At 38.8% G+C, this 24,023-nt stretch overlaps 1 protein-coding gene across 1 annotated transcript in view; it reads left to right on the top strand.

Annotated features, from left to right (window-relative positions):
- Nucleotides 1-24,023, top strand: part of LOC127445851 (serine/threonine-protein kinase 24-like) — a 34,031-nt gene that overhangs the window by 3,457 nt on the left and 6,551 nt on the right. Inside the window, exons 2-9 of the mRNA XM_051706281.1 lie at nt 9,064-9,294; nt 13,783-13,839; nt 14,111-14,219; nt 20,352-20,509; nt 20,631-20,816; nt 21,995-22,140; nt 22,835-22,952; nt 23,041-23,103. Coding sequence (XP_051562241.1) covers nt 9,064-9,294; nt 13,783-13,839; nt 14,111-14,219; nt 20,352-20,509; nt 20,631-20,816; nt 21,995-22,140; nt 22,835-22,952; nt 23,041-23,103 — 1,068 coding nt within the window. The remainder of the gene's footprint in view (nt 1-9,063; nt 9,295-13,782; nt 13,840-14,110; nt 14,220-20,351; nt 20,510-20,630; nt 20,817-21,994; nt 22,141-22,834; nt 22,953-23,040; nt 23,104-24,023) is intronic.

Below are 24,023 nucleotides of genomic sequence, written 5' to 3'. Positions count from 1 at the left end.
AAATTATCTGCATTCCGAGTGAGTTTGATTCATTCATTCGTGATAGATTGATTGTCTTGTTAATGATTTATTGCCCTGAACAGTCTACACTGCAGAATGTACAATTTTAGAGACAAGAGAACTGATTCCTTGTAAAATTGTAATTTTACCGGTATTATGTCTCATCCATGATCAAATTTGGAAAAGATGTGGCCAGACATGCAGTCCTCCAATAACGTTACAGCAACAAACAGTAGAAACAGCCACTATTTACGCAGATCGCAGAGCCTAACGACACCAAGCCACAAAGTTACTGACGGTGTGAATGGGGCTTTATGCATAAATATCAAAATAATAGTTGGCTGAAAAAGCCAGCTACTTGTTCTCATCACGTCAAACATCACGACGTCATGTTGTAAGAACCAGTGAGGTTTGATGTTATTAATGTAGCTGACATATTTGATTTTAGCACTTTATTATTTATTTGATTTAAATGTGAATAACGACTTAAATTTTGTTCTAACACACAAAGTGATCGAATGGCTTCAGAAGCCTTGGAATATAGTGCATGAGTTGTATTGATTGTTTTTATTGTGGTTTTGTGGTGTTTTCTTTTTGGAACTTGACAGACCGGAGTAACATTAGGATGAGTAAATAACAACATAATTTCATTTTTAGGTGAACTATTCCTTTAAGAGAGACATGGACTTGTGTTACGTCTTGATCATGTCCTCAAACCCAAAGGGAGTCAGTTAAATGAAGCTAAAAAGAAAACCGTAATTATGTAAGAGGTCATAGACTTCCACAGATATGAAAGCAAAGTAGTGAAATAAGCTTTCATGCTGATGTGATCTCCATCTTTGTCTTTTTCTTTCCCATCCCCCTCTCCTCTCAGATTCTCCAGTCATCAGCATGTCAGGTCATTCCCTTAGTGCTGATGAAATTATTTTGGTCCTCTGTTAGGGATGAATGGACACATTTCTGAGGCCCACGCACTCTTTTACCTTGCTGTAACTCATCATATAGCCGGCCTCAGCGTTTACAGCTACCTAAAACACAAACTCAGATTGAAGCCAAGAGATGACAAGTCCTTCTAAAAGAATTTGTTTGCTGTTACACCTGTCAGTGTGCATTGGGATCAGGATTACAGAGATCAGCTGGGAGTGTAGGCGAGCAATCAGCATTAGGGCTGAATCAGGGAGCAAAGCCTTCATCATCTCTCTCTGATGGGGAGAGTAGATGACAGCTAATAAATCACTGAGTGATGCATTAAATGTCTGTGTGTGTATGTGTGTGTTTACGCTTAGGACAGATGTGTGAAAATGATCTATGTGTGTTTGTATGTGTCTGTTTGTTTGTTAGGGCTGTGCCTATAAAATCACTTATTGATATATAGAGATTTAGATGCCTTTATCGATATTTTTAGTTTATGCATGCATTCGTGTAACATTCTACAGTTCTTATAAAGGGTAGTTCACCCTCACACTCATAACTTTATTTTTAACAAGGAACACGAAGGAAATATTTAGCAGAATGCTTGCTCAAGTTATAATTTTTTTATTAATTAAATGAAAAAAAGATGCAATGAAAGTGAATGGTGACTCAGGGTAACACTCTGTTTATGATCTTTTGTGTTCCATTAAAACATTTTTTTTTTTTTTTTTTTGGTGAACTATCCCTTTAAGGAGGTAGCCTAAAAAAGAGCAAACTCTGAAATGATTATAAGTCCCACAGCTTCACTCTCTAGCACGTTTGGTGCAGTTTCAACCATTATCTATTTGACATTGTGATGTAACCAAGATGTATTTGGAAATAAGAAATGTGATTCTTAGAGGATTTGTATTTTAACAGAACAGAATCTCGCAAAAGGTGTTTACACAGACTTTTTGGTTAAGATTTTTATTTATTTTTATAAAATACCACTAATTACAATAAACCTTGTATTGTTTACCTTTAACTACACATTTTCATATGAACCACCATCCAGTAATTACGCTCTTTTTTTTTTTTTTTTTTTTTTTTTTTTTTTATAAATGTACGCATTTTAACTTAATAACAAAATTTTAGCAAATTGAATTTAATGAAACAAAATTAAATGAATAAAACTTCAAATTATTTTTTTTGGGGGGGCCTGGGTAGCTCAGCGAGTTTTGATGCTGACTACCACCCCTGGAGTCGTGAGTTCGAATCCAGGTCGTGCCTAGTGACTCCAGCCAGGTCAACTAAGCAACCAAATTGGCCCGGTTGCTAGGGAGAGTAGAGTCACATGGGGTAACCTCTTCATGGTCGCGATTAGGGGTTCTCGCTCTCAATGGGGTGCATGGTAAGTTGTGCGTGGATCGTGGAAAGTAGCATGAGGCTCCACATGCTGTGAGTCTCCGTGGTGTCATGCACAATAAGCCACGTGATAAGATGCGCGGATTGACTGTCTCAGTAGCGGAGGCAACTGAGACCTGTCCTCTGCCACCCAGATTGAGGTGAGTAACCGCGCCACAACGAGGACCTACAAAGTTGTGGGAACTGGGCATTCCATATTGGGAGAAAATAAAAATTATATATATATATATATATATATAAAAAGTATATATTTGTTTGTTTGTTAAAGATTACTTAATTCAGTTTGATGGAATTTTGTTATAAAATTGAAATGGGTGAACCTTAATTATTATTTTTTTTAATTTATTTTTATTTTTTTTCTCCCAAATTTAGAATGCCTAATTCCCAATGTGCTCTAGGTGCTCGTGGTGGCGTAGTGACTCGCCTCAATCCAGGTGGTGGAGGACGAATCTCAGTTGCCTCCGCGATCTGAGACAGTCAATCCACGCATCTTATCATGTGGCTTGTTGAACGCATTACCGAAGAGACCTAGCATGTGTGGAGGCTTCACGCTAACCTCCGCAGCATCCACGCATAACTCACCACGCGCCCCACCAAGAGCGAGAGCCACATTATAGCAACCACAAGGAGGTTAACCCAACGTGACTCTACCCACCCTAGCAACCGGGCCAATAGGTTGCTTAAAGGGCCTGACTGGAGTCACTCAGCATGCCCTGGTTTCGAACTGAATCTTCATTTTTACTTTTTTTTTGCAGTACTCTGATTGAAGTCTTACGAGCCTTAATTTATCAGGCTACACTGGTCACTCTGTGTTTTTCGCACTGTAGATTGCAAAGAACTGGCTCATAAGAGCCATTTGTTCGGGAATCAGGCTACCTTGATCTGTTTGTTATGTTTCGCGCTGCTGATTAGGAGTAGTGTTTCAGTGCCACTGAATGGTATCGCAGGAAACACTGCCAGAGTATTTAAGAACAGTGTGCCTGCTGTCCACATCAGCGGAAGAATGCACATTCGAGAACTGTTAACAGAGCTGAAAATTATTCCGTTCCAGTATTTTTAAAACAAGGGAATGGGAATAAGAACCGGTTATTGGTTCCCAAGTTCCCAACCATAATTGGAATGAACAATACCCAGCTCTAGTTTTTATGGTTTTGTTTCAAAGGATCACTTCAGTTGACAGAGCGAAGACTGGCAATCAGGCTCCTAGATGCTTTGTCAACACACATTATTAATCACTGGAACTACTTTTTGCTAACCTCTTTTTCTTTCTGCCTCAAAGGGTTGTGTCATCTTCTGAGATATAATGCACAGTGCTGTAATCAGTTGATCTGCATCCTATAAAGGAAACAAACACAATTTGTATGAAACGTAATTAAATTGAAACACAGTGTTGGCTGAAACACATCCTCAATCGTCCTCCTAAATGAATAAACACTCTTAAAGGGATAGTTTACCCAAAAATGAAAATTCTTTTATCATTTACTCACCCACATGCCATCTAAGATATGTATGACTTTCTAATGCTGAACACAAACAAAGATTTTTAGAAGAAAATTTCAGCTGTATAGGTCTTCTGTCTTCTGAAGCAATCCAGTTGGTTTTGGGTGAGAACAGACCAAAATATAACTCCTTTTTCACTGTACATCTTGCCATTACAGGCTTTAGGCACAATCATGATTTCAAGCTCGATTACACTTCCTAGTGCTTGACGCATGCGCAGAGCGCTAGATGGAGCTCTAGGAAGTGTTATCGAGCTTGAAATCATGATCGCCAAGGAGACTGCTGTCACCCAAAACCAACTCACTTCAGATGACATTGAATAAAAGTCTGATTGATTATGTTAATGCTGACTTTATCTGCTTTTTGGTGCTTCTAAGTAGGGCTGGGCGATCGGACAATGTAATCGGATATCGACGAAGTCTTTCAAAGATCCCGATGCTGATTGCGAACAGACGATGATCAACAATATCGGGAAATGGCAAAACAAAACTGTTTAAGGGTTTGAAACTAACACCCGCAAAATATGACGAGGCTGAATCCAGTTCACAAGCTCCTCGTCCAAATGTATTTCATGCACGGGTAATTTTGCTCATCTACCCACAACAGGTGGGTGACCTGTAAGACGTCTCGGAGTGACACATGACAAGAAAAGCTGTTAGACACAACGACATGCTTGAAGAAACACACTTTATTATATTTTTAAGAACAGACAAAAGAAAAGCCATCAATGCTTGTGTCTGATTCGCTGTTTGTTCAGAGGCATGCAGCGCAAGCCTGTCATGTGGAACAAGTGCATGTAAAGAGTTTTCACTCTTTTTTTTTTTTTCTCTGTTTCATTTGTCTGGAAACGGTTTGCAAGAATAATGTTGTCTATGAGAATGCTGCAAATAATATCCGATCATCTCAGGAGGCATGCATTGTGAATGCAACTCTGCAGGTTCAGTAATATATTAAAATAGTAATATATAATGTATTAAAGAAACAAAGACGAAAGTGTTTAAATCATAAAGTAATACAAGACACGTTCACCTTGAACATAAAATTGAGTTTTCTTTTCTTTTCTTTAGGCAGCATTAACTGTATTACCAAACCGGAATACAAATACAAATTCAATAAGAACATTTGGCAGCATTATTTTGGGAACACGAGGGCATTTATTAGGTGTATTTATTTTGATTATTATTGTCTTTACATTTATAATTGTCTTTAGTTCTTAATCTGTAGGCTATTAGTAATTTTTCACCTGTTATCATTGATGGACGCTTGCGTGATGGCAATTGGAGCCATTGGAGACAGTAAATGTTTGGGTGTGGGGAGGTGGTTAAATATGATTTTTTTGATCACTTTATTTTATTGCTTTTTCGTTTAGCTTAAAATGCAATTTGAATTTAGAAATGTCTTATGTTTTTCGTGTTTCAATATATGAATCAAAATTTTAAAGCAAAATCAATAAAGTAAAAAAATTCACGACCCTCAGCGGGGTGGGGGTTGAAGATGTAATCGGATATCGCAATATTTTTTAAAGCAATTATCGCTAAAATATTTTTTACATATCGCCCAGCCCTACTTCAAAAGCCTGATCACCATTCACTTGCATTGTATGGACCTACAGAGCTGAGATATCCTTCTGAAAATCTTTGTTTGTATTCTGCAGAAGAAAGACATCCCACATCTGGGATGGCATTAGGGTGAGTAAATGGTTAGAGAATTTTCTTTTTGGGGTGAACTATCCTTTTAAAGGGTTAAAAACTCTCCCTGTGTCAGAAATTGAATACTGTCACAGTATATTATGTATTTAATAAAGGATGCATTTCTCGGCCAGTAAATACAGAAATGATCTACTCTGGTTTTGTTAAACAAGCACCATTTAAGCACAGGAAATTTTTTTCTTGATAGACAGTATATATAACACACAGTTGAAAAGAGGCATCCAACTTGTGGTCCACCGCCATTCTTTTAAATCCAGCGTTTTGAACCTGACGTCTCCTCTGCTCCTGAGGGATTATGGGATAGTAAAGTGTCCAGTCTAATCCGCACTTCAAAATCTCGCCAGAAATAGTAGGTCATCTGGGTATTTCTCGCTTGCTTACTGTTTTATGAATACTGAGGATTCGTACATATTACTCCAGTGGCATACTGTTTTTGGCATACTCTATAGTAGAGAAGTGTGGATATTCGAACGCAGCATCTGTCATCATTTATTCACCCAAAATGTTGTTTCTTTCAGAAATATTTAGCTGACTGCTAGTCTGAGTCACCATTCTTACAGGTTTGGAACAACATGAGGGTGAGTAAATAAAGACAGAATTTAAATTTTGGAGTGAATTATCCCATTAAACATTTCTTACAGGTACTTCTAGCCTTCTTTTCAAAGCATTGTCAAGATTTCCTTGATAATTCAAGGAACCTTGAGGCATTACGCATTTGAATAATGTTCTTCAGGCTGGGGGCAAAATCTGCTCCCTTTCATCTTGTATTGCGTTCATTCTGTGTAGGATCGGCTCTGTCGTCATCCATTAAACTGGATTTCACACTTTTATGAGGTCCCCATGAAATCCTACCAATATGTACCTCCCATAACCCCTGTGATATTGCGCTGGACAAGCTGTGCTGCTGCTGTGCTTGGTGGCAGTTTGACTCTTAAGTTGGGTATGGTTTATATTTTATGCTAGCGAGAGAGATTTGGAGGATTTTAAGGTCGTGAATTATTGTGAGCTCAAAGGATGTGTACGGCAGCAGTTAAGAATTGTCTTGAATTTAGGTCACATTGAGCATAGCATGGGTTGTTTTCCTCTGTAACAGAATGATCTTGATGTGTGAAGTGTTGATATTTGGGACAGGTTGTGAGAGCAACCCTTTGGAAGTTTAAGATAGCGTGTAAGTGTTAAACTCAAAGTTGTTAGTGGTTTACATCCTTTTTCTGCTAGCACTGGTCTTATTTACTTAAGTGCTGCTCAGTTTAAATGCTGCTAAAAGTGACTTTGTGTGTTTCCTTTAAGAGGGCCTCAAGGGTCTGAAATGTTCAGGGTATGGCTGTGACTTCTGGGAAGTTGCGTCCTGGCCAGATGTGCTTCAGATCTCAAACATGCTCAGGTCCTGCTTCACTAGCATGAGCCAAACTGAAAGACCTGCTAATCAAAGCTAGAAATAAACATTGAATTATATATATTTTAGGATGACTCAGAAGAAGCATTGTGGTATGTCTATAAAGCTGGGGGCACACTGTACTAATTTTTCCCCAATTTTGCAGTCTGAAACAAATTTCATTAATCGGGTTCAATTAAGTCTTTGTTTGCTTAGTGTGACATGCTCTTTGCAATGAATCTTGGCATCCAACAGAGTTCTGGCTGTGTCAGAAATTTTAGATACAGTCCGGTGATTTGGATGGGAATCATAAGGAATTTAATGATTCAGATTCCTCTCAACGATTCTAGTTCCTTAACGTTTCCATTACTGTTTCTTTTAGTACTTCTGAGAAATAAATGTTTTAGAATGCAATTCATGGGGGCCTGGGTAGCTCAGCGAGTATTGACGCTGACTACCACCCCTGGAGTCACGAGTTCGAATCCAGGGCGTGCTGAGTGACTCCAGCCAGGTCTCCTAAGCAACCAAATTGGCCCGGTTGCTAGGGAGGGTAGAGTCACATGGGGTAACCTCCTCGTGGTCGCGATTAGAGGTTCTCGCTCTCAGTGGGGCGTGTTATAAGTTGTGTGTGGATCGCAGAGAGTAGCATGAGCCTCCATATGCTGTGAGTCTCCGCGGTGTCATGCACAATGAGCCACGTGATAAGATGCGTGGATTAAAAGTCTCAGAAGCGGAGGCAACTGAGACTTGTCCTCCGCCACCTGGATTGAGGTGAGTAACCGTGCCACCACGAGGACCTACTAAGGAATTGGACATTCCAAATCGGGAGAAAAGGGGATAAAGAAAAAAAAGAATGCAGTTCATTTTGCATTTACTGCCCTCAACATATTTTGCCAAATTATGGGAGATGTTTCACGAACCATTTAGATGCTGCAGCATAAATGCAATTCAATAATTGAATCGGACTACACTGGTCACGATGTATGTTTTGATTCACTAAAAAGAACTAGCTCATAAGAGTCATTCATTTGGGAATCGGACTATACTAGTTGTAGTGGCTCAGAATAGCGCTGCAGGAAACCCTGACAGTATTTTAGAACAATATTGCATCCACATCAGTGAAAGAATGCACGTTTGAGAATCGTTAATGGATTTCAATGTTAAAGGTTCCAGTAATTCCAAAAATTAATCAGACCAGTTCTGCTTCTGAATAAAAAACGTTTCTTGTTTCTCATCCTTATGTTCCCATCCCTATGGTATTAGCTTGTCTATATAATATACAACGTCAATATCTTTTTAATTAGCATTCCCTTCACGTTATGATTATTATCAAAACCTCGAGTTCGCTCTAAAGAATGAGCAGTCCACAAATTCCCTAATTTGGGAGCCTCTATGTTGCTTGCTGTTACTATGCCGACACAGCCTTTTCTGCATGGGTGACTTAAAGAAAGTTCGCCCAAAAATGAAAATTCTCTCATCATTTACTCACCCTCATGCCATCCCAGGTGATTATGACTTTCTTTTTTCATCAGAACACATTTGAAGAAAAATATCATAGCTCTGTAGGTCCTTAAAACGCAAGTGGATGATGATCCAACCTTTGAAGCTCCAGAAAGAACAGTCAACATAAACGTCATCCATACAATTCCACTGGTTAAATTAATGTCTTCTAAAGTGAAATGATTGCTTTTGCTGTGAAAAAGATCAATATTTAAGTACTTTGTAACTATAAATCATAATTTCCGGTAAGTAAATGATGAGAGAATTTTCATTTCGGGGTGAACTAACCCTTTAAGGCCCGAGTACCCTCGTTTTTTTTTTGCATTGTGGATCGAGCCCGGTCGACCACGTTTCCTTTCAAAGTATACTCTTTTGACCCCAAGCGAATATGAATGCGTTCGACACGTGCATCATAACTACTTTGTGATACTCTTTTAGTACAGTCAATGGCAGGTGCATGCCCAATAATACGCACAGAGGAGGACTGTCCACATGTCGAGAAAATCTGGACGGATTTTGCTGATGATGAAATTTGCGTTACGCATACTGTGCGTGGAGCGATCAGCAATGCAGACAACAAAAGTATACTTTGGCCGTTACCCTAACACAAAAGCACACACGAGTCTTTAACAAATAAATGATCTTTTTTCCTTTTCGTTTCAGAATTTAAAAGCAGACCCTGAGGAGTTATTCACCAAGCTGGAGAGAATCGGTAAGGGCTCTTTCGGAGAGGTGTTCAAGGGCATCGACAATCGCACACAGAAAGTGGTGGCCATCAAGAACATCGATCTGGAAGAGGCCGAAGACGAGATTGAAGACATTCAGCAGGAAATCACAGTGTTGAGCCAGTGCGACAGTCCCTTTGTCACCAAATACTATGGCTCTTACCTAAAGGTGAGTGACCTCTGTGGCCATGCACATGTGAGGTCACACCCCATGACCTCAGGGATGTGACTGTACACATCAGAGCAGAGGGTCATGCATGACTTCATCATGACACAGAGAGGTCAAAGCCTAGCACATTTTGTGTGTACTATAATCACAAAGGAGGTAAAGCCTTTAGGGAGTAAGACTGATCATACCACATTTTTCTTCTTTCATTCAGATAATGCTCAGATAATATGACATTAGCTCGCGCTGATGACCTCAGATATTACTGTTTGGCGCACTGACAAACAGAATGCTCAGTACCCTTTCCTCAGTGCAGAAGTGTTAAAACTATCGTGTGTGGGTGTTCATCCTTGAAGCCATTTCACCCTTTCTGTCTTTTCCTCACGCTCTTTCCTCGACCACAGCATGCACCAAATGTTCATAATCATTGATGCTCCGTTTAGAGTTGTGATTCTCAAAATTAAACTTGCAGATTTAGCCCCATTGTTACAAATGGAGGCAGAAATTGTGGGTGTTCGCTACATGCAATCAAAGGCTGTTTTACCAGGTGACCAAATGAAAAGGAACCACAGATTTGTGCTTTAAAGTCACACTTCTTTTGGTTTTTCATTTAAAGCTGCTAGCCTGAAAGAAAAAAAAGCTGTAATTTTGTCCTAGGGGAGTTTACGACATGTATTTTAGGAAGTGAATCAGCCCATAGCATCAGTTATTACTTTGATCTGTCAAGCAGAACAGGAACTGAAGTCACTGGTTCGAGTTGTGCAGAGCATGGCTGTGTTTTTATATATTTTAAGATTGATTTTTTCAAGACAGTGTGAGTGGTGCTCGGCCATGAAAAAATAGCCACCATGACATTGGAGTTGGCTCAACAACTTACCTAAAGCCCTTGGTATACTTCCATTTTGACGCGACTGCTCAGCATCTGCGTACAGTTGAACGCGAGCCTGTCAAAGTATACTCCATATAACTGTGCATGCATACACACAAGTGGTTGGTGCATGCATGCTACGACTGCTATGAGACACCGGACCTTTTCTTTGTGAGTTTAGACCAGGGGTGTCAAACTCATTTTGGGTCACGGGCCTGATTGGACCAAGCGACATTGCTTGGGGGCCGAAGTTTATATTTGTAAATTATATATACTGTGTGTGTGTGTGTGTGTATGTATGTGTGTATATATGTATGTATGATATATATATATATATATATATATATATATATATATATATATATATATAGTATAGATTATTTAACTTTGTTTAAATAACTTCTAAAATTATGTATTAAAATAATATCATATATTATCATATTTTATCAACTTTGACATTCATTTCGACATGACTGAGAGCAATATCATATATTAATTCAGCCCCTCGGAGCAGCCTAATTCAGTAAGTTCATTCATTGAAGGATTCATCAAACTGATTCAAAACAAGAACTCGTGAGCTGGTGAATCACTGTTTTAAAAGTACCGGCTCATAAGAGTCATTTAGTCATGAATCGGACTAAACCAGTCACCGTGTTTGTTGTTGAGTACATCCAGCAATAGAATAGAATATTTCACTGTGCACGCTTTTTTGTGTCACCACATTCAGTTCAGACTGCAATCTCATAACTTGGGTAAAATATAATTTCTTTGGTGATGCTGGTAGTTCAGTGGTGGAGCAAAGGAAAACTGGAGCAGGGAAATAGAAAGATGCTGTTTTCATAGCTAACACTGGGGTAAAAAGATAAAAAAAAAATGTTTTACCCACTAGCCAGTGGCGGGCCGTGTATTTACAGTCTAGGCCTTCAGTGTGATTCATGCCATTAAGAAAACACAGTTTCACAATGAATAAGACACCCTATGACTTTGGGCATCATACATTATGTCGCAGCTAACTAGTAATACCAATTGACATTTTAAAAACACGTCCACGCACGAAAGCCAGAACTTGAAACGACACTTAATGTTCAAGCAAGCCTAATTTTAACTGCAGAATGACTGTTTTGTGAAATGAACATCTCCCGAACAGACATTCAAAAATCATAATTTTTCATATGAATCTACAAAGGAGGTCTATAATACCTGGAAAAATCTATCTAATAATATTTGCGATTTAAATGTTGCTTGCAATAAATTACGTTTCGTCAGGGTACACGGTTATGCTGCGTTCCATTCAAGTTGGATGAGGAATATTCCTACTTGATATCTCCGACCATAAATGCATTCCATTCCCCCATATTCAGAAGATGATGTTTAAGGAAACAAAACTGCAATGCTCCCATTAGCTTTGCAGGGGTTTGACTCTCATTAGAGATGTCTCCTAGCAACCCAACTGATAAACAATGCTGCAGCGCTAGCATTTGTGCTACAGGTGTATGATTATCAAAAGAGATTATATTGTTTTATACACCTGTTTCTGCATGCGTTGTTAAACAATCTTTAATATCATGTAATGTGGAAACAAACTCACTTATCGATATTACTTAATAAAGTGAATGTTTATCACTTACTTTGTATATCTCCCTGAATGTTGACATGTTTGTGTGACATCATGCCCCTGCATCTCGGCGAAATCGTAGTTGAGAATTTCTGCACAAGCCTACAAGTTGTAATTCTGACTTCAAGATGCATTCCATTGCACTTTTCCTATTAGGAAGTTGTAAAATCCGACTTTCCGAGTTGAATGGAACGCAGCACTACTTTTCAAAACTTGATCCGACACTGAATGCTCCAGCAGCCTAATTTACACTTAGAAAACTCCTGATGTTGCTATAACAATGCAAAAAGCACTTACCAATTTACTTGAAGTGAAAATCAGCCCTCCTTTCCTGATTAATAAATTAAGCAATCACACGGTCATGCAGAACATCTCGTGTTTTTAAATCCATAAGGATCTCTTTCTCAGTGGCGATAGCAGCAGTGATAACAGCCGACTGTCAGACAGCTTGATCTTGTGCTTTTCGCTCTTGAATTATTTACATCACTTAAAGCGTGATTGCGTCACTCAAGCCCAGCTAGAAGGCCTCGACCAGGAAATATCCTAAAGACCACACCCACCAAGAACAAATAAATCAATCTGATTGGCAGATGAATCTGACAATCTGACATTAGATGCGCATTCATTTGCACTGTTGAGGGATTCTGTGGAAATTCTGAAGGCTCAGCGGGTGGAGCTCACACTCATACACTGCTTCGGGCATGCGATTTGTGAAACAGTTGTCACATTTTGCTTGTAAGCATCAAGGAATAAATTCAGACTGGATAAACGTTTTTCTCTATTTGTTTGTAGATTAATTAAGAGTGGAAAGCGATTAAGAATACATAGGCAAAAAGGTGATTGTGAATTGAACTCTTAGGGGCTGTTTACACGACAACGTTTTCAACTAAAAACAGAAAACTTTTTATGCGTTTTGGTTGTTCGTTTACACGACAACGGCGTTTTGGGGCCTGAAAACGCAAACTTTTGAAAACGGTTTTCAAAGTGCAAGTTTTTGAAAATGATGCCATTATCGTCTCCGTGTAAACACACAAAAACGCGAATTTGTGAAAACGATGACGTCGTGCGCACGCGTATTACATGTTCAGCCTATAGGCATGCGCGCGAGTACTTCAAAACAATGCGCAAGACATTCAAAACTACAATGGCGGACTACAGGACTGTGTTTGTGCTGCTTAAGATTGTGTTTATTGATGCTTCTCCAGCAAAGTGTAGATTTACTGCATCACTACTAAGACCAGCAATCGCCATCTTCATTGTTTGTATTCACCGCTCTGTGGAAGAATGCTTATGTGCGAAGGCGCGTAGTGTTTCTTAACAAAGTGACATCGCCAACTACTGGCCTGGCATGCATAATACAGCCTTTTTAGTCATTTTCACGGATCCGTGTGAACGGAGATCGTTTTGACAACGTTGTCGTCTGTATGCGAAACTTTTCAAAAACGCAAAGAAAAACTTTTTTAGTTTTTAGTACATCGTTGTCGTGTAAACGTACCTTTAGTGTTAGGGGTGGTTTCTAATCAACAATAAAGTTCAGAAAATGTTTTTTGCACTCATTTCAGCATAATGCCCCTAGACTATAAAATAATTATTCCAGGTGTAAAAGAGATACAAAAAGAACCCATCAGTGCTCAGAAAGAGATAGAGATAGAGATAGAAAGAAGAAAGTACAGTACATGCTTTCCAGCTGCTCTGTGGTGAACCATTCAATTTTAAGGGGGTGCTCAGCATGCTTCTTTGTTTTCGGTGTCTACACAAATAAACTCACACTCAATCTCTTTTAAGCTCATCATGTGTGGTGGGAGGTATGCAACCCAATTTTAATTCTTCCTCTCTCTCTCAGTCTAGCTAATCCCAAATTGAAGGACGGATTAGGATTACACCTCTACCCTCTCACTTGCAAATGCCCCAGCTCTTCAGGAAAAGTTTTTGTTTGTGAGTTGTTGGATTTTTCTCGCCTGTTGACACCCAGTCTCACTTATTCCTCTATCTCCTTTTCTTACTGTAGGATACAAAGTTATGGATCATCATGGAGTATTTAGGTGGTGGATCAGCTCTGGATCTGGTATGATGCAGGATTTTATCTTCTAAAAATGCAGTCTATGATGAACCCTATAAAAAAATGGAATTATGTACTTCTATGATGTATCCAAATCCCTGTGTTGTTAACATGTGGTCTCAAAAGACTAAAACAAATGCACACATTGCAGTAGAAACATGACATTCATTTAAAGTAATTCAGTTCCGTAATCTCACGAATGCGGAACAATGTCATTATATTTATATACAGTATACAATATGTGTATGTATGATGAGAGATGATTTCTATCTTTTAGCTGGAGCCTGGTGCTTTGGACGAAACGCAGATCGCCACCATCCTGAGAGAGATCTTGAAAGGCCTGGAGTATCTCCACTCTGAGAAAAAGATCCACAGAGACATCAAAGGTATGAACACCTGAATCATTGTAGTCCCAGCTTCAGACGACACTCCCATGAACTGTTCATGGACCATCTGCACACAAAATAGGAAGTGCTGGTAAAATTTCAAGTTCCAATCTGGCTTTGGCTGGCTTCTATGCAACATCCAGGAGTCTAGGCTCACAGGTTTTGATAAGTCCATAGGGGGAAAAAAAAGTTTCAGTTAGGGCACGTGGAATGTTAATCTCATCAACAAATTGCTGATGAAAATGTTTGTTTGATTTTGTCAACGATAACGAAGACGAGATGGAAAAGACGCAGCATGACGAATTTTTTTTTTTTATTATTTATTTTTATTAAAACTAGGGCTGCCCCCGACCAAAGATTTTCCTAGTCGACTAGTAGGCTATTTATTTATTTATTTATTTATTTATTTAGGCTATTTATTTATTAGTCGACTAGTCGCACGTTTATGATATTAATTTAATTACTTAAATATATATATTTTGGGGGGCATCATAAAATGGTTTGAGTTCCAAGGCTGAGAAAGAATAAGTAACATAGCTAACACTGTTCTACATTACAGAGAAATACTTAACCTTAATAATGAGCCTTTAAAATATAAATTTTACAAGCGCACGCATGAAGCGAGCCGCAGCGACACCGGCAAAAGCGGTAATGATTCTGAATGTGTCGGAAAAACCAGCAAGGAGACTGTCTGAACATGTTGTTAATTTATAGAGTGAAATGCACATTAGGGTTGTGCCAAACAGACGATGATCTCGGGGATCGACGATGGTCAGAGTGAATGCCAATAGCTGATGCCTTTGATGATGTCAAGATGATATTTGGCTCTTTTTACCATGTATTAAATAATAATAATTATTATTAGGCTATTATTATTATCAAATTAATATTACAAATAATTTGCCCATAGACACACAGACATGCTCTTGAAGAAACACACTTTATAATATCATTAAGAACAGACAACAGAGAAGCCGTCTATGCGCATGTATGACGTGCTGATACGGAGGCGTGCAGTCTCGTGGAACACGCGCATGTAAAAGGTTGTCATTCTTTCTTTGTTTCTGTCTTCTGATTTTTTTTTTTTTTGTTGCAAGAACAGTATCGTCTGTGAGTGCTTCAAATGACCTCAGGAGGTGTTTTGAGTTCAGTTTGCTTTATTTCCACAGAGCAGTTCATTGTGAACGCAACTCTGCAGCCTATACATCTGTGATTAAAACATAAAATAATACAAAAACACGTTCACCTCGAACCATGATTTATTTTTCAGTGATTATTATCATCATTATAATTATTATTTTTACATTTATAATTGTTTTTATTTCTTCATTTGTGTAAGTAATTTTCTGCCTGCATGTTTAGACGGATACTTGCCTGACGGTAAATGGAAAGGTGTATATGTGTGTGTGTGTGTGTGTGTGTATATATATATATATATATATATATATATATATATATATATATTATTCTTTTATCACTTCATTATTTTATTTGCTTTTTTGTTTAGTTTGGAGTGCAATTTGAATTTAGATTATTTGATTTGTTTTTCGTTTTTTAAATAAATTAATTTAATTTTCAATACGAAATCACTAAAGCAAGAATATTCACCAATCCCTCAGCCCAGGGGTTGCCGATGTAATTGGATATTGCGTTTTGTATATATATATCGTGAAGTAGGAAAAAAACGAATTTATTCACAAACATGATGTATTTTCATAACTTGTGTTGTGACATAAGTATCTATAAAGTGTGAGGAATTCACAACACATTAACTTTGAAAAAATAGCTAATACTTAAATAGTCATTATATGCTATTCAGGAGTTTTCAGAACAAGTTTTCACAAATTTATATTAATTAATCTCTAGTATGCTTGATACATGTGTAAATAAATATTAATACATTTTTCCAAATTAAAGTTTGTTTTGTTACAGTTTGACATGTTTTTGTCATTTTGCATAGTATCGTCAACTAAAATGTTATTTTCGTACACTAAAATTATATCATTTTAGAGTTATATTAACAAAAAATGGTGAACATGACAAAATATTGATAATTTAAAGAAGATTCCAGGGCTCGACAATAAGGACTGGCTGATGGCGCGGGGCCAGTGTGAGAGAGATTCGGGCCAGTTGCTAGAACTGTCACTTGCCCGATCGGGCCAGTGCTGCATATATAACATTAGTGCAAGAAAACAACAAGTGAGAGAGCACAAAAATTACACTGAGCAAGCGAAGTCTTACCGAGGAGTGAGTGCGAGTATATTTATCTCGCAAAGACGCGCAAATGCATAATATACTGGACGCGCCAAGGCACAGTCGCGTGCACGCACAAGATTGTGCAGACACCAAGCGCACTCTCCTAGCACTGTCCTCGCTCTTTTCCAAGTGTCTTAGCAGCAGCTATTACCAATGTGTAGACAACAGCAGGAAAAAAACCCATTTAATGAATTTCGTAGTGGGATTTAATGTCTTGTGCAACATTTTAAATATCCCCGCACATTCCGTGTTCACAGTGCACGAAATCCCCACATTTTTCGTTTTTACATGTTGGTGAAAATTAGTAATCCACACACTGGAACACAAGAAATCAACAGTTTCTTTCTATAGGACTGAAAATCCATGTCTTTCCATGCATAGGTCTCATCATCATATCTCTCTGTGCAGCGTAGACTGTTTAACATGCATGTGCTCTCGTAAAGGGACAGAGCGCTAGTTTTATTCCCACTGTAAAAAAAACAAAACATGTTCTCTCATTAATTCGCCTTTAGAGATGAAGCGCAGAATGAGACGTAATAAACTTTGTTAAACCCCAGTTATACACGTGTCTGGAAATCACAAGCTGCTCAGTATCCAGTATGTAAGGATACATTTAATTAGGTAATGTTAATTCAAAACGTAAACATTAATTCGACATTATAATGGTGTTTGATATGAAAAGAAGCAAGATCACTATGGCTATTAGGCTATTATTATCAGAGCTGTTCAGCTGCAGGGTGAAAATGAATATTTGAAACAGTCTAATTCATATCATCCTCATAAAACACCTGTTACATGTCTCATTTCTGGACCATACAGGTATTTTTGTTTTTGTGCTTTGTATATCAGTCCGTGTTGATCTTGTTTGGGTTGTCTGACTTCATGTTATATCTACCTACTGTATATTACACATCACAACCGATTTAGTAGCAAGTCTGTTCTCTCAGCCAGTAATCAAATCTTTAACTCAGTGAATAATCTTTGATCCTTCTTGTGAAAACACTACACATGGGCAAAAGTTGCATGACAGCATGACTAAACGGGTGACCGAAAACCCATCATCTCCTCCACAGAACTCTTGGCTTAAATGCACATGTGTAAATGGCAGTTAATGATGTATTTATGAATTTATATCTATAAAGCGCATATATGGGATTACATAAGGCATAAATCATATCTTGTAAATTATAAATGTGATTCAATTTTGGGGGACATTGTTTTTTTTAAAATTTTTTTCTCCCCAATTTGGAATTCCCAATGCGCTCTAAGTCCTCGTGGTGGTGTAGTGACTCGCCTCAATCTGGGTGGCGGAGGACGAATCTCAGTTGCCTCCGCGTCTGAGACCATCAGTCCGTGCATCTTATCACGTGGCTTGTTGAGCGCGTTCCCGCGGAGACATAGCGCGTGTGGAGGCCCACGCTATTCTCCGTGGCATCCACGCACAACTCACCACATACCCCACCGAGAGCGAACCACATTATAGTGACCACAAGGAGGTTACCCCATGTGACTCTCCCCTCCCTAGCAACCGGGCCAATTTGGCTGCTTAGGAGACCTGGCTGGAGTCACTCAGCTCGCCCTCGATTCGAACTCGCGACTCCAGGTGTGATAGTCAGCGTCTTTACTCGTTGAGCTACCCAGGCCCCTGGGGGGCATTGTATTAAAAACATAAGATATGTATAAAATATTTATCTTCGGACATATTTTTTAAAGCCATGATGGTAAAAACAGCTATTTGTCATTTTTGTGTTGGGGCCAGTGAAAATGATGGCAGGGCCAGTAAAAATTTGAAGCACTGGCCCAATCGGGCCAGTAGAAAAAAATCCTTAGCGTTGAGCCCTGGATTCATCCAAAGACAAAAATGACTACAGTGAAAAAACGGCACAAATTAACACTACATAAGAGACAGTTCGGACAACTGTCCTGAAACCCTATCACCCTGCAGGGCTCAACAATAACGATTTTTTTCTGCTGGCCCATTCAGACCATTAGTTCAGATTTTGCCCTGCCAACATTTGCACTGGCCCACCCACGAAAATGTATTAATATTAATTTTGCCAATGTATATTATATGTGCCAGAAAAAAAATATCTTTTTCATTAAATGTAAAGTTAATTTATTAATTTAAAAGTAAATATGTTTAGACAGTCTCACGTAGCCAGACCTTTGCCTAGACAGGAAGATCCATCTAACTGACATGTTAAAGGTGCACTCAGTCATTTTTTGTAGAATGTCGAAGTGGCTTACATTGTCTTACTCTAGGTGCATCCCAAACCGCACACTTCTGCACTATTCTACGTCATTTTGTAGTGTAAGTAGTGCGTGTAGAATGTTTACACTGAAAATGCAACAAAAAGAAGTGTACTTTAAGTACCCGGATGATGCACTTTTTCAACCGTCAAAATAAAGTGTGGAAAGTTGGACACTTTGTGCACTCAGAGCTCGCGGCTTGCCGTACATAGTGGAAGGGGCGGAGTTACCTGGCTGCGTTGCTGATCTGACAAAACAGTTGTAAATGATGAAGAATGTAGCAGCTAGTGAAACTTCTGTAGACAGCACCTTAAATATGTAAGTTGAATGCTTTACCATCACACCACGTTATGTGAATATGTTCGTTGTTTGAGATCCAAGTGTTGAACTGAGGTCCGCTAATGCGCTAAAGCTAGCGGCAACACATCACGTGCGCTTAAAACGTCACTTCCGTCAGCTGTTAAATGGCGAATGCTTCCGTATAGTAACAAAATGTTAAGTGTTCCATTTAGGACAATACTACACTTACTTTCATCCACAATTCATACACTACATGGTTAAGTGCATAGTATATTTTGTAAGTGCATAGTGGATAGTGTGTCATTTGGGATACAGCTACTGACACCTAGTGGCCTGGATGCTGCATTATTTAAACAGTAGTTTTCATTTATCAATGCCATTGTAGAAATTCACGATGCACAGTAGGCCAGGATTCATTTAATCCATCAATGAAAGTGTCCAATAACAGGGCAGTTATTGAGGTTGAGTAGTATTCAGATCGTCATGTGATGCTAACATGGCTGCCCCCATGAGGTGCCCCTGCCCCATGTAGAATAAAAGAGCTTTTATAAAGTTACTGATATAACAGAAGAACTCTTCATCTCATATGAGCGGTCATACATTTTATACATATGTTTCAAAATTACTATTTATTTCTTTAGAAGTAAAACTTTTTAAATGAGTGAACCTTTTAAGCAATCAATCACAGTTGGTTATCTGAGATATATCATACCATAATAACAGATCTTTTGGCCTGGGCAAAGAAATAATTTCACACAGCACAACATAAAAGGGAGTCGGACACAAAATGTAATTAAATATATAATTTTATTGTAAATTAATTTAAATAAACATAATAAAGAAAAATGTCTAGTTTTAAACAGAAGAACCAAAATCATATTGAGCTGGTAACTGCAGGTGAGTATAGCAGAGTTGTCACTTCTTTTGTGAGGTGAACCTAACCCAAAGAGAGAGCAGCAAATCAAACAAAAAGGGTTACTTTAATACTAACGCACCCCCAATTAAACCAATTAGACAATTACTCCCCCAGCCAACCCAAAACTATCCCACACTGCCACCTATAGGATAGAGAGAGGAAGGCCAGGTTCGTAACACCTCTTATACTAGATCATACCAGATCCAACACCTAATATGCAACTGATTTGACAGAATTATGTCCACAAAATGTGTTGTATGACAGGAAATTATACTGTTTGAGTAAATTGTTGTGCTTGCTTTGCACTGCCTTTATCTTAAATGGAAACATGGGGTTAGGGCTGTGTCCTATTGTTTGTTTGAACTCTCTTGCTCACACACTTTCCCTGTTTTGCTCTTTGTTTCCTTCAGCTGCAAATGTATTGTTGTCAGAGCAAGGGGAGGTGAAACTGGCAGATTTTGGTGTGGCCGGTCAGCTCACAGACACACAGATTAAACGGAACACATTTGTGGGCACACCCTTCTGGATGGCACCAGAGGTCATCAAACAGTCTGCCTATGATTCAAAGGTGAGGGGTGCTGGAGATAGTTCATCCTAGTTTTTCCTTATGATTCATTCTGATGAAGCTTGTCAGGTCATGTGGCAATGGAAGTTTTTCTTCACCCGGATTCTGTTTACATTTCTGACAGGCTGATATTTGGTCTTTGGGCATTACAGCAATTGAGCTGGCTAAAGGTGAGCCCCCCCACTCCGATCTGCACCCCATGAAGGTGCTGTTCCTCATTCCAAAGAACAACCCCCCTACACTGGAGGGCAACTACTGCAAACCCCTGAAAGAGTTTGTTGAGGCCTGTCTGAACAAGGAGCCCAGTTTTGTGAGTATGAGCATAGGGAATTCCCAGAGTTCATTTCCTTTTCGTCTGGCTCACTGATTATTGTGGCGAAACAGTTTATTAGAGATAGCATACCGTTATTCTACGAACATTTATTTAATTATTTATTTTTAAATACCTAATCCAAGACCGAAATTTGTAACACTAACTCCTCCTAGAGCTTTTAAGCTACACACATATAACTTGGAACAGGCAGAGACGGGCCACTTCTGTAACTAAAAAATGGGAGAAATTGGAACGGTCAACAGATGTAGAAAGAAAGTCCCGCCTTACAGGTAAAAGAGCCAATCTCCTTTTAGATACAGACATCGCCTGTCATACAAAAAAAAAAAAAAAAACGTGCATGCGCATTAACTATACAAGCCAGGAAACTGGGAGTGGGGGGGGGTCGTAATCTGAGGTAAAGAAGCACGATTTATGATACCAGTGTTGTCAGATTTGACTGCTGATCTGAAATATGTTCTTTGATCGTAATTTTCACCAACCGTTTTGGAGATTTCAGTCTTTCCATGAAAGCTGCACTTTCATGACTGGAAATACCTTCCCGGGAGCTTTCCAAAGATGGCCACCAGTGGACTGATATCCTTGAAAGACTTTGACACAGACCTTCAGACTATTCTGGAATAGTGTGCTATGTCTTTTCTAACTGACCGGTCTTACAGTTTTCGCACAGCACACAATCAAAGATCGGAAAAATCCCATTACATTGATGGAATGTTCAAATGGGCCAACGGAATGTTCATTAATTCAAACTCCAACTGTCAAAAATTCAAATGTAAACAAACCCACAAAAGGCTTTTAATCTGCTTTAAGTTACTCTCTTTCTTCTCTCTCTCTCTCTCTCTCGCTCTCTCACTTTCTCCATCTTTCTGATTGTTTATCTGACCATTTATGGGACAGTCTGTCTGACTATCCAGCTTGGTTAAGCCAACATCAAAGTTTGTCTTGCCAAATTAATATGCTTCTGTCAAACTTTAATTGGAATAAATTGTTTGTTGAGTCTCCTGTGTTTATTAAAGTAGGCTACTATTTGGTGGTGTGCAGAGTTGCTGCCTATGTAGAGTGTCTACATCAAATAAAAATAGTGCTGCTAGTCATTCAATATTTTGGTTATTTCCAAGGACTCGTCTCACTCTTTCTCATATCTGTCTTTCTCTTAGAGACCGACAGCCAAAGAGTTGCTGAAACACAAGCTCATTGTGCGTTATGCAAAGAAAACCTCTTATCTGACGGAGCTCATCGACAGATACAAGCGCTGGAAGGCGGAACAGTCTAGAGCGGAGTCCAGTTCAGATGATTCTGACTCGTACGCCACTCAAAAGATTTTCTTTCAAAGAAGGCTTTTCACACTATGCATAATCCTGGGTTAACTTTTCACATAATTTTGAAAGGAGGTTAGCACGGCTTTTAACCCTTAACTACAGTGCAGGGTATACAGTGAGAATCACTGCCATGCTAGAATGTTAAGGCAAGTTGTTTAGCCAAGGAAAACCCATAATAAATGTAGCAATACTTGCGCTTTCATGCAATTCCAGCGCTTTGTGCAGTCATAGAAATGTGTTTAGATCCATCGTTTGAGTGAAACAGTTAAAATGTCAAACAGTAACGGCAAATGCATTAATGGAGTGATGAAGGGACAGTTTTATTTTTATAGACTGAAAAGTCTATTCAAGAAACATTGGTTGACCAGAGAGAATTTCTATGATGATTTCTACATATGAACATTGAATTTAAATGAAATGAACGTTAACTCCTGGTTTACAACTGTACAGTGTGAAATCTTTAAACGTGACTACCCAGGATTAATTACTAACCCAGGGTAAACTACGAAAGTGTGAAACATGGAACTAAGTAACCCAGGATTACAATATCCCATGGTTAAAAAGTGTGAAAAGCCCATAATAAAGTTAATTTGCTCATCTGGCTGTTTCTGTTCTCCTTGGTCTTTCTTCCCCCCTCTGTAATGAATTCCTTCTATTTTTTGTCTCTGGTTCATTCAGAGAACCGGATGGCCAGGCATCTGGTGGGAATGACTTTGGCAACGACAACTGGATCTTCACCATTCGAGAGAAAGATCCCAAAAAACTGCAGAATGGAGCCAGTTCTACAGGAGAGGAGGTGGGCAACAGAACTCAAAAAAATACCTGACTGTTGCATTGTGTTTAAAGCTCTTTATCTCAGTTTGTGATATCCTCTGCTTGTGCAGGAGCCAACGAAGAGACCACTGTCCCAGAGTCTATCCACTGTCATCACTCCTGTCTTAACTGAGGTAGGAAGTGACATCAGATGTTTTTGTTCCTACATCTGCAACATGCAAGTGATGCATATTTTTTCGGCTGTGCTGCGTCCCAGAAACCGCACTGATTGCCGAGTTTCAGCGCTGAGCCTATTTTTCCTGTGTGTCAGATGCTGGACAGTGGAAAATAGAGGTCGACGATAATCAGATTGACAGATTATTATTATTTTTTTCTCTCGATATTTACACTTTTTTGATTAATCGGTCATCGGTTGTTGAGTAACAGATTTACAGATAAATGGCATCATCTGGTGGGTATGTAAAGAATAGCACCTAAGTGCTCAGAGACTCTACTGTGCGTTCAATGGCAGTGTTCACTAACTTATTGTTAACAATGTTATTTTGGTCACCGTATGCAGTCAGAGCTTTTAGCAAAATCTCCCTGTGCAAAACTCCATATACAGTATTTGCATATATTGTAACATTTACTTCGTTTTCTGCATTATCAATCATCCACGCATTAATAACTTTGAAAAACTGTAAAATCTCCGTGATAAAATGCAGTGTTTTGACTAAGCTTACCAGGCAGATAAATTACTGGGAAAACAGTCTTATGAACTGTACGCATTGCTCACGGTCAAAACAGTGGTAAAAATAGCGGTCTGTCAGTAGGGCTGGGCGATTTATTGAATATTCACTATGATTTTGCTGCAATATAAAATGTAGCAATGATGTGAACATCGCGATTATTGTAGTGTGCTTTTTATTTAGCCACTTTGTTTCCTGGAGACCACGAAATCTGTCTAATTTCACGTTCTTTCAGGGCCGCACAATGAATCTAAATAACATCAAATTCTCAGTATTGTCATGCGATGATTATTAAACTACAAAAGGCAGCAATAATTCAGTGAATACATGGTCTGTGTGTGCTTCAGAATGAACATATGACGCTG

Source organism: Myxocyprinus asiaticus, chromosome 9 (assembly GCF_019703515.2).
Source record: "Myxocyprinus asiaticus isolate MX2 ecotype Aquarium Trade chromosome 9, UBuf_Myxa_2, whole genome shotgun sequence".
NCBI classification, from domain to species: Eukaryota; Metazoa; Chordata; class Actinopteri; order Cypriniformes; family Catostomidae; genus Myxocyprinus; species Myxocyprinus asiaticus.
This window is presented reverse-complemented; position numbering and strand designations above follow the sequence as displayed.